This window comes from Phoenix dactylifera, chromosome 8, assembly GCF_051530095.1.
Source record: "Phoenix dactylifera cultivar Ajwa chromosome 8, Ajwa_hap1_PhDact_Kaust_v1.1, whole genome shotgun sequence".
Taxonomy (NCBI): Eukaryota; Viridiplantae; Streptophyta; class Magnoliopsida; order Arecales; family Arecaceae; genus Phoenix; species Phoenix dactylifera.
In genome coordinates this window covers 29,432,258-29,443,591 of record NC_143197.1, presented here as the reverse complement: position 1 = coordinate 29,443,591, position 11,334 = coordinate 29,432,258, and the positions used below count along the sequence as shown (strand labels likewise).

The window sequence follows — 11,334 nt, the reverse complement described above, 5'->3', positions numbered from 1 at the left end:
CTGACTCACATGCTGGTGACTGCACCTTGCAATTTTGACTGGCCTGGATCAACGATATTGGCAGCATGCAAGCTTCTGATCCCAAATTTGTAATAAAATTCAACATGGCCTAGATACAAAATATATGGAAAAGGCGAAATTCACGTGCATGCATTCTTGTAGGCAAAATTTGCATGGTTTGTGATGTGACCTAAATCTATCATCCAATTATGAACTAATATGTAGGATCATAAGAGGCCTATTTTAATTGGATTTAGATTCTTGAACTGATTTAGATAAGAAAAGGCTCTCCTCCTACCTTTCGGCTTTACAGTCCAACTCAGATGAGGCAAGAACTCTTTCTTTAAAAAAGAAAGCTCAAGGTACCAAGCACATAAAATATATAGATACTTTCTACTCTCTCTCTACTTTATTCTAGATTTTTTCTTTCTACTTTTTTGCTATGCCCCAGAGCCTTGTTTGACTTAAGTATCAAAGTGCCTTTGACCGGATCAACTTTGACAACCTTCGAGCTCTTCTTCATTCCCTGTATACAGATTGTTTAGCGTAGATCGGATTTTTTTTCTCTTATATGGATCCGTCAGCGACCTTCTAGAACGAATTTTAGCAGCAACTGTTTGTCTCACTTCCCTTAACCAAATATTCAAGTTCATGTAGTCTGTTTAGGATCCATTTATGAGAGGATCTATATAAGAGGGTATAATATATGGTTCATGTCATGCAGTCAGATTAACATATTTAGATCTAGCAAAAAAAGTGGGTATTCAGTGCATATACATACATGTGATGTCATATTTTATGGATCAGTATGTGGCGAAAGCAAAATACAATAGATGGAAAAACTGATTTATTTTTTGCCCAACGATCATTTTTCTGGATGCAACTATGAACATGTTTGAATTCACATCATACACCAAAGAGAATTATATGGTCTTACATATAGGTTCCATAACATAAATCAAAAAATTCACCATGAAATAGAGGTGATCCATGTTTTTAGGGGAATCATTACGTATAATTTTGTAATTGACATCAGTTGGTTTCATTGGGTAGCAAGCTAAAAATGTAATTCGCTCAATGAGAACTTTAATTAGTCCCTAGAATAGAAAATTTCCACTTTAGTTACCCATTTGGCTAGATGAAACTTGAAAACAGTCCAACCACTCAGGGGACCGCCAATGGATGAGAGAGACGGAGTTGCCTAGGGCCCTCCATGATGTTTTGCTTTTTAATTATTTTGGTCGTATCCATACACGTTATGTATGATACTTCCATTTTTGGCAAAAAAAAAAACTTAAAAACAGTCTTAAAAAAAGAGAGAGGGAGGGAGGGAGGGAGGGAGGGAGGGAGTGACAAGTGTCTGGCTTTACCTCCACCGGAACAATCGAAGGACTGCCCTAAATACGGCAACAACGTTATTGGTCAACGGTCAACGATCGACAAGGAAAGAAATGAAGCAAGTTTCACCAGCCTCTCTCTCTTCATCCATGTCAAAAAAGTTTGAGGCTATTACTCTTCCATTCTCTTCTTCCTCGTCTCTTCTGTTCCTCGCCTTTTTCCTTGCATGTCTAAATTGCCAGCACGAGCATAAGGACCCTCCCGTAGGCGCCCCTATCCTATTCCAATGTCTCTCGTCGAGTCCCCAGTCGCCAATGGGACATCTGTGAAGCGTCTCCGGACGGTATGCTACGAAAAAAATTGGGTCAACTCCCAAGGAGTATTCCTTGGGGAACGGCCCCTCCTGTACTCGCTCCCCCTCTTGCTGTCGGAGGTCATCGTAATGTTCTTGTTGTCAAATGCAACTCACCATGTCCTTGGGCACCTTGGCCAACCTCGAGTTGTCTCACAAATAGTGGTATGACCTCTTAACCCTACTCCCCCACTCTCCCTCTCTCTCTCTCTCTCTCTCTCTCTCTCATTGTGAATATGAACAATGAAGCATCCAACTGCCTGATGCATACAATTAGAGATGCCAATTCATACGACGAATTAGAGATGCCAATTCATACTCTCTCTCTCTCTCTTATTGCGAATATGAACAATGAAGCATCCAATTGCCTAATTCGTATAACTAGAGATGCCAGTTCAGACAAGACAACCATGACATGTTACAACAAATTCAAGTTCCTGGAGAAAAACCCTCTACCAAGTAATGACTAATGAACAATTAAAGGTCCATTACAAGAATGATTAGCTAAGTCTTGGATTATTATTGTCATGGCTTGGTGCAGACGGGCATACTACTGGGGCGGTCTGTGATGGGGCGGAGCACCAAGTTTCGGAGGACCTTGTTCCCGGCGCGCGGCACCTTCCTCCTGGACATCATCTCCTTCTTCAGCCTCATGCTCTTTCTCTTCACCATAGGTGTCAAAACCGACCTCAACCTCATCAAGAAGCCCGGCAAGCGTGCACTCATCATCGGCATCGCTGGCTTCGTCCTCCCCTTCGTCCTCTCGACCGCATTCATCGCTGCGCTCCAGCCCCACTTCCCTCCGGACCTCGGTAATGGCACGCTCCTCTTCGACCTCTCCTCCCGCCTCTCCCTCGCGTCCTTCCCTGTCATTGCCGACGCCCTCGGCGAGCTCCGCCTCCTCAACTCGGAGCTCGGCCGCATAGTCATGTCAGGCGCGCTCGTCACCGACATAATAAGCTGGGTCCTGGGTGCTGCTTCCACCACGTACAGGCTGGCCATGCAGTCCCGGAGCCCGGCGTGGCCGGTGGCCACCGTGGCGGCGCTTGCGCTGTTCCTGCTCTTCGTCATTTTCGTGGCACGGCCAGCGACCAAGTGGGTGGCGAAACGGACGCCGCCAGGGGAGTTGCTCGACGAGGGGCCCTTTGTGTGGCTGCTATTGGCCGCGCTGGCATCGGGGCTTCTGACCGATATGATGGGGTACCGGGCGTTGCTGGGGCCATTCATACTGGGGCTAGCGCTGCCGGGAGGGATGCCGGTGGGGGCGACGATGACGGAGAGGGTCGACTCCTCCTTCTTGGCGTTGTTCTTGCCTTCTTTCATGGTGTTGGCCGGGTTCAGGACGGACTTCTCCGAGTTGAATAGCTTGAAGGCGTCGGGGATGCTGGAGCTGGTGGTGATCCTGTGCTATGTGGGGAAGCTAATGGGCTCCGTAGCCGCCTCGCTCTACTTGAAGATGCCTCTCCGGGATGCCATCACTGTGGGGCTCATGTCCAACATTAAAGGGATCATCGAAATCTCCCTTATCAATGATTGGGGTGACAGGGAGGTGAGGTATCATCATCTCAGCTTGTATTCACTTTTTAAGATCCGCCACCCTCAGGCAACACGATTCTCTTAAAATATCTTGATGCTTTAATATAAAAAGGAAAAACTTAAAGCCAAAGACCCTGCCCTTAAAATATCGTGATGCAAACAGATGCAATTTTCTTGTTGATGCTTATGACTATCAAGTATTAAGCGCCGGGTGAGTCATAGGGTTGTATCCAATATTCTGAACGGATGCAATATTTCTCGACTCGAGTAGCATTGCATGTAATTTTAACTTTTGTCTGAAAGCATGCATGCATAAATGGTCGCAGTTGTTGACGGTGGAGCACTACTCGATTTTGACGGTGTCGGTGATGTGCATCACGGCAGTGAACATGCCGCTGATCAGGCTCCTGTACAACCCGTCGGTGCGGTACGTCTCCCGGAAGCGGCGCACCATCCAGCACGCGAAGCCCAACCACGAGCTCCGCCTGCTGGCCTGCATCCACAACCAGGACCAAGTCGCCGGCGTCCTCGACCTCCTTGAGTCCTCCCACGCCACCCAGGACTCCCCCATCTCCCTCACCGTCCTCCACGTCTCCGAGCTCGTCGGCCAGGCCGCCTCCGTCCTCCGCCCCCACAAGCGTAGCCACCGATCGTCCGCCCACCCCTCGACCTCCGACCACATTGTCAACGCCTTCCGTTACTTCGAGCAGCAGCAATCCTCACCCGGCGCCGTCTCCGTCCACCCGTTTGTCGCCATCTCCCCATACGCCACCATGTACAACGACGTCTGCTCCCTCGCGCTCGACCGCAAGGTCAACGTCATCCTCCTCCCCTTCCACAAGCAGTCGGACGGCGCGAGCGAGACCGCCAACCATGCTTTCCGCTCCCTCAACCGCTCCGTCCTCGACTTCGCCCCCTGCTCCGTCGCCATCCTCGTCGACCACAGCCTCCCGGCCGGCACCACCTGCGCCCGCACCAACTGCCTCCTCCAGCGTGTCGCCGTCTACTTCCTCGGCGGCCCCGATGACCGCGAAGCCCTCGCCTACGCCTCCCGCATGGCCGCCAACGACAGCATCTACCTCGCAGTCATCCGTATCGTCTTGTCTGCCAACAACACCCCGTCGGAGCCTGACGAGGAAGCGATGCAAGATGAGCGCATGATCGAGGAGTTCCGCGACCGCCACGGCGACGCCGAGCGGGTCACGTACATGGAGAAGGCGGTGGAGGATGGTGAGGGGACGGCGGCTGTGGTACGGGATATGAGCAACAAGTATGATTTGTTGATAGTGGGGAGGAGGAAGGGGCTGGAGTCGTCGCCGTTGACTAGCGGGTTGTCGGAGTGGAGCGAGTGCCCGGAGCTGGGGATCATTGGGGACATGCTTGCGGTGGCGCACTTCGAGCGGAAGGTGTCGATAATGGTGGTGCAGCAGCAGCAGCTCGACAGAGTAGCAGGGGAGGGAGGAGGAGATGGTGGTGGTAGTGTTGCCGGTGCAAGGAAGAGACAAGGGGGAAGAATGATGGCTAACATCCTCAATCCCAACAATAAACAGCCGGAGGAGGTGAAGGATGTTTTGATTCACAGGCAGCCTTAAACTAAATTAGACTACAAAGGTTTTCCTTTTAGGAGTTTTGTTTTGGAGATCTCAGATAATGGTAATAGTCTCCCGCACTTCTGGACTATGGAGGGATGAACATAGTATCGGAAGAAGGATCTGGGTTCGAGCAGCCAATTAAGTTTCCCATGGCTCCACCAGGCCAAGTTCAGTTTGTGGGATGATGTAGTACTGGGTTCTAAGTATCGTACCTTAAACATATATCTCAAAGCTTGTCATGCATTGCACCGGGCCATGAGTCTATTTAAGATTCTTTTTTGTAGTTACGGTTCGACCGGACCGAGTCCAAGTTTATCGGTTGCCGTGGTACCGTGGTACCGTGTTCCAAGTAGTGTACCTTCAGCTCGTCTTTTAAAAATTATCATGTATTTTCTCATACGCGAATCTTGAAACCTGCAATGTAATGCACTCAACATGGATCTTTCCGTCCTGTTTATATAATGCTCCTATGTGTTTAAATATTTCTGTGGCCGCAAAATTCTGAGTGGCTTGGCCTGCTTTAAGGCCAGTAGGAACCGAGTTGAGTGAGGTTGAATAAGATCGAGATGAAGAACAACTGGTCTTCTTCGAGGTTAATCTAAAAAAATCAATTTGTCGAAAAGCTTCTGACGGAGTATCCTTCGATATTTAAGTTAGAATTATAGGACGACAGTACGAAAAAAAAAATTTATAAAAAAAAATTTCTAAATAAACTTATTTAAGAATTTTTAGGCTATTTTTTTATTTAAAGTAGAATACAGATCTATTATCTAATTTAGCATGATGTTGACAATGTGGTAATCACTCAATGCCAGTATGCCGCAGCAATCACTGCATTAAGTATGGTATCACCTTAACTGCCGGTTTTTATCGGTAGTAGAACGAGGCTTCGGTTTTACTAGGTCAAGAAGATTGGTTGAAGCGGAGGTTAACGTATTCAATATTTTTGCGGCCAGTTTCTAGGCACTATCTTCGAGGGAAGGTTACAGATTTTATACATGCATGCACGTAATTCCAAACCCACGCTCAGGGCGGCAGAGCCGCATGTGGCAAGGGTTTAAACAATTCATTTCGTACTGTACTCGCCAGCTATCAACCATTTGCAGGTTGTACCAAAAACAAAGAAGAAAAAAACCATTTGCAGCGCATTGGTTGATGAGACCAATCAAGATTCGGTAGGTAGTGAAATGGACTATGTGACAGAAACGGAAACGGAAAACAAAGAAGCTCCTATTCCACGCAACCACAAGCAATAAGGAAAACTTGGCCGACCTGTTCTTATTTTTTTGGGTAAAGGATCTGTTCTTATTTAAATCAATCTCTATTCTCTCAATCATGGTCAGGAATCCAGAATCTACGCAGAGTCATGTTCCAACAGCTAGCTCAGACACGCACGGCATCTTTCCCTCTTGACGCATGGCGTTTCAAGAAGAGAAAGTTAATTAAAGAGCAAGAAACGCTGCATTGATGGTGGATCTTGGCATTCTTGGACATGGAAGCCGCTTTAACTACAATAGAGAAAAATATTACTGATTATTTCGAAAAGTCATCATTGGATGACACGTATAAACTGGCAAAACATAAACAGCAGTTCACCATTGGTTAGATTCCCTTATATGTTCCTCTCGTATAAGAAGAGAAGTCCCCTCTTGGGATCTCAACACGGTATAAGTTGGCCCAAAAGATTATAAGCTTCCTTATTATAATCTCGAGTGAAGTAACTGGATGTTGTTGGAGAGGTAAATGGTCATCTCTGATGTGGTTTGAGGAGCCAATTAAGAAGCATTAATTCATGTGTTGTCCGTCAACACATTAATAGAATGGCTTCATATATTCTTGTTATAACCAATTAACGTTGTAAGGTGGACGCAACCATAGTTTTTCTTTCTTTCTTTCTTCTTGGGCAAATATATTCAACTTCAGTTATGTGCGAATATATATATATATATATATATATATATATATATATATATATATATATATATATATATATATATATGGAAAAAAAGAAAAAATATCTAATATAATCTAGTAGTACTTGCTCTGCAACTTTTATTTTGTTGCCTCTTTTTTTTTCTCGTAAACAAAATGGTACTACAACTAAAACAAATTATTTATTTTCAAGGAAATTAAAAAATAGAGTTCTCATCTTCTTGATAAGCAAAAATAATTAACTTGAGAATGCACAGTACCCCTCCCCTTCCTCTCTTTTTCTTTTTTCTTTTTTTTTGCTTAGGCAAAAGAAGGGGGCGGGGGAGGAGAATTAACCCCACCCGCGTAGCAGCCCCCACTGGGCCTTCCTTTCACCAGAAAATATCCGATGCGGATAGACAATACACTCATATCCTCCCCGATTCGTAGTTACCCACGTGTGAGTACGTCATCCTAGCACCACCTCAGTATCAGTGGACCAGAAGTGCACCCATCGAGTGCGTCCAGACGGAGGGCATCCAGTCTCCATATTTAATCGATGCTCGCGCATTTCGAACCTGGGCCACATCGGTGGAAACAAAGCCCCATTCTATCCGTGCTGCCACCTAGCTCGATGGTCCTCCCCCCTCCTTTCAAGAGTTAAAAAGAAACAGAAGAAAAACTAAAGTCTACAAAATGCTTAGAATGCATACTTCTCAAAATTATATTTTTAAAGTATGATTTACTTTATTTTATTTTAGTTGCCGGAAAGAAGCAAAAGTGGGAAAAATATCATTTGTTTCAGCAAAAATATTTTTGCACACTTTAAGTATAATAAAAAATAATGTTTGATAAAATACTTCAGTAATAAATCATTTTTTTGCCAATAAAGCCTGTCGCTATATTATATACCCTCTCCTTTCGAGCTTTCCGGTAGAATACTTAATTTATCGGCGGTAACTTGTGAGGTTTATTTTTGTCAACATATTTATTAATTCTTTGTAATGTAGAAGCAAGGCAATATATATAGCATGTGCCACTAAATTTTTGATTTTTTAATTAATTTTTGATATTTTAAGCTGACTTGTCTCATATATTTTTCATGTTTGAGGCAAACTTCTTGGACATATTCTAGCTGCTTAATTTATTTTTGGTGTAAAATTGCTGCTTAATTCAGTATATTTTCTTTTTCTGCAAATTAAATGCGAGTACGAAGATTTATGTTTTTTTAACTGAAAACTTGTTACTATTTCATGCACAAAAGTAAACTAAAATTTATTACAGTGCTAATTAAGCATGGCCGTGTAAGTTTAACACTCCAGCGTATTTGCAGTTCCAATAAGAAGACGGAGTTCACGGATAATAAAGTATTGTTCTCTCTCCATGTACGGACATGGTACTATCTTATGCCAATCTGAGCGAAAGTATATTTCTTTTATACTTAATATTACGTTACATAAAAATCTTAAATAATCTATAACTTTATTATAATAATTAGTGCTGTTGTTTTGTTAGCAGTCTCGATGATTAATGTTATAGAATAGCGATGACTTCTGGCAGCTACTTGAAAGATACTAAACTTTGAAAAATTCAGGCCAAGTTAATATTCTTATCCAACCACAGCCTCGTAGCTGTCCACTGTACTTTTTTAAACCGAGAAAGGAAAGGAATCAATAGGCATGGTTGTTATATATAAATAGCCTCTCGTGATGACTCGATCCAACAGTTGTAGCAAATGGTTTGTTTAGAAAATGGGACTGCATTAGCTGGAAGTTGTATACCCTGAATAATATTATTCTGGCTCTTGCTTGTAATCTAGGGAGAATAATGGAACAGGTACCAATTTTGATATCTTCTTTTGTTTAAAATCATAATTGGGGCCAACCCAAACTCTAAGTGTGGTTGAGGAACATAACATTTTGAATCACAGATCCCATGGTGTCCTGCAACACTGCAATGATTGTGAAGCACCATTGCTAGCTAGGTACTATGCTGTTACCATTAATTGGTAAGTTTTTTTCTCCCTCCTTTGAGGGAAGTTAGGTTAGTTCCTTTTGAAGGTTGTAATAGAGAGGATTAGGGTTCAGGTCCCATAGGCCAACTAGATAATGCAGTCTCTGGGTTGGAATAACTAAGAGAAATTGTGGATGTATAACATGTTCTATCTTATTTTGTTCATTTCAATGAAGCTTTCATGGTTCCTTGCTGAGGGATGGAGTGTGAAAGGCTTCATTAAATCGTCTCTTTGACCTAATTAGTTTATGCCCATGATTGGGGATATAATAATATGGAGCAAATCTAGATATAAATATTTTGTTAGAAAAAGATGGCACTCGAAGAAAGAGCATAGCAGAATTTCATTAAGTGCATAAAATTCAAGGATGATGATGATGAGACAAACATCAAATATAACTCAAAGAGCTAAGATATCAGGGATTTGACATACCAAATTTCATTTTGAAACTTCACATCCATAGCCAAAGTCCAATTTGTCCAAGTGACATAAATCTCTTGCATCAAATCAGCTTCAAACTTAAAAATTCATGCATTTCATTCTTTCACTAAAAAATCAATGTATAACTATCATATATATTTCCAAGAAAGAAGAGACTACAACTCAAGATATATATTTTTTTATTGTTGTTGAATACATTAGTTTCATATATTTGAATTCATTATTTGCTTGCTAGATGAGTATGCACCAATAAAATGTTTCCTTCCATTGTTTTGAAAATAATTTCTCAAAACACATACTATCACAAATTAAATTGATTCTAACCTATTTTTATATTTTCTAGAATGACTCAACTCAGAATATATTTGTACTTGAAATTTGATGTAATTGTGGTCAAATTCCTATATATATTGCTGACATGGTCAGATTTGATGTCATATAATCCAAGGTTTGAAAGATAAGGTAAAAAATAAGGTACAAATTATTAAAAACATCAACTTTTTTCTCAACTTTTTGTTTCAATAGCACAATGGTGAAACGAAGATATAAAGTCAAAAGTTTTGCTTGATGCTAGAGAGAGCTAGAAATAAATGGATGAAGAAAAAGGATTCGGGGGGAGTTGCACACCTCAACGTCTTACTAGAACCAAAAATATCTGAATTCCAAAAAAGAAAATAATTCTTAAAAACAGGATTAATATATAAATATGGACATTAAGATCGACCTGCATACGAAAGAAAACGCTTTCATTTCTTTATACAACTTGGTGGGTATTAAAGTACCAATCCCCATATGATTACAAACGGTTTATTGCACTTTCTTCTAGTGCGTCAATCTAAGCCCTCTTCTCCAAGAAATGATCGATCTTCATAAAATACACAAGGTCCCACAACTTCCACTCATTTCCATGAAGTGGGAGGAGGAAAAAAAAAGAGAGATCACATCCGTGCAATCCCAACTTAGAGACCAGCAAATAATGTCAATCCGTGGAATCCGGCTCTCCAAGGTACCCCCCTGATGTGAGATTCCGGCCTCTCGGGATCTTCATGGGTCTTCTGATATGCTCGCGAGGTGCGGCCGCCATACGCCAACCCGACCGCTCCTCCTCCGACGGTGGCCGGGCTTCTTTTCGGAAGGAACCTCCTTTAGGAAGTAGTCCTGATCTGATACTTCAAACATGGCCGTGCTTCTCTGGGGATGCTTCCTCTTCTTCTTCTTCTTCTTTTCTGTAAGCGATGACTCCGGAATAAGGAAATAAATGTGACCTCGCTTAAGGTCGGAGCCAGGCGACACGATCAAGATCTTATGGTTGACTCCTTGCAAGCACGGTTTGGTTATTATGTGGTCGGGGTTGGCTGCCAGGATTTCCCCGGCGGGGACTGGACGGCTGTACTCCTCGACTTGGCCGTTCAAATGGACGATCCGAACGACGTCGAGGGCGCCGCACGGGAGGACGCAAGCCAAGCAACATCGAAGGCTGTTGCCCATTTTCTCCTATCTACTTCCTTTTTCTTTCTCTCCTCCTCCTCCTCCTCCTCTCTTCTTCTTCTTCTTCTTCTTCTTCTTCTTCTGGTGGGGTTGCCATGGTTATAAATAGAAGCCGTCACTTCAATTTGAATAAACTAGCATGAAAAGCCATGTTGCACCGCGACAAAAAAGGTCTCCTTATTCTAGGGGGTGGGTTTCATTTGGACTTGCTCAATACCATTTTAAAAGCTGAGAAAGTTTGTTCCCAACCTCATCCAACTACTTCAAAAAAAAAAAAAAAAAAAGAAAGATGAGCAGCACCTCTCCATCATGTTCTCTGGGGCCTATAGAGTTTTATAAAATTTTGCTACATCTTGATAGCCTGTACTTTTTTTTTTCACGTTCACAGGGTGGCAGCCTGCAATGCAGGTACGGAAGAGGCTCATCTACTCTGCCACGTACCATCACTGACTCAACTGGAATGGTTTACATGTTCCCAGAATACGCGTAGCAGTGGATGACACTAATCTCCTCATTAAGCACAATAATGCTCCTAGGAAGGTCGGCCATTTCAAATGCTTGGCTGTGTAATGTTGCAGGGAATCATATCCCAAAGACGTCTTTAATTATGCAACCTCTATTAATTTTCAGATTAGTTTTTCGGTGAAAGTTTTACTAAATAA

At 42.9% G+C, this 11,334-nt stretch overlaps 2 protein-coding genes across 2 annotated transcripts; one reads left to right on the top strand and one right to left on the bottom strand.

The window, feature by feature from the left end:
- Nucleotides 1–2,034: 2,034 nt before the first annotated feature.
- LOC103714408 (cation/H(+) antiporter 15) lies at nucleotides 2,035–5,483 on the top strand. Its single transcript, XM_088702148.2, has 3 exons — nucleotides 2,035–2,149; nucleotides 2,200–3,239; nucleotides 3,553–5,483. Exons 1-3 carry the CDS (start codon nucleotides 2,035–2,037, stop codon nucleotides 4,816–4,818), a joined length of 2,421 nt encoding a protein of 806 aa, XP_088558274.2. The 3' UTR covers nucleotides 4,819–5,483.
- Nucleotides 5,484–9,652: 4,169 nt separating this feature from the next.
- Nucleotides 9,653–10,870, bottom strand: LOC108511558 (uncharacterized). Its single transcript, XM_017844574.4, has one exon. It carries the CDS (start codon nucleotides 10,670–10,672, stop codon nucleotides 10,229–10,231), a length of 444 nt encoding a protein of 147 aa, XP_017700063.2. The 5' UTR covers nucleotides 10,673–10,870; the 3' UTR covers nucleotides 9,653–10,228.
- Nucleotides 10,871–11,334: the final 464 nt, after the last annotated feature.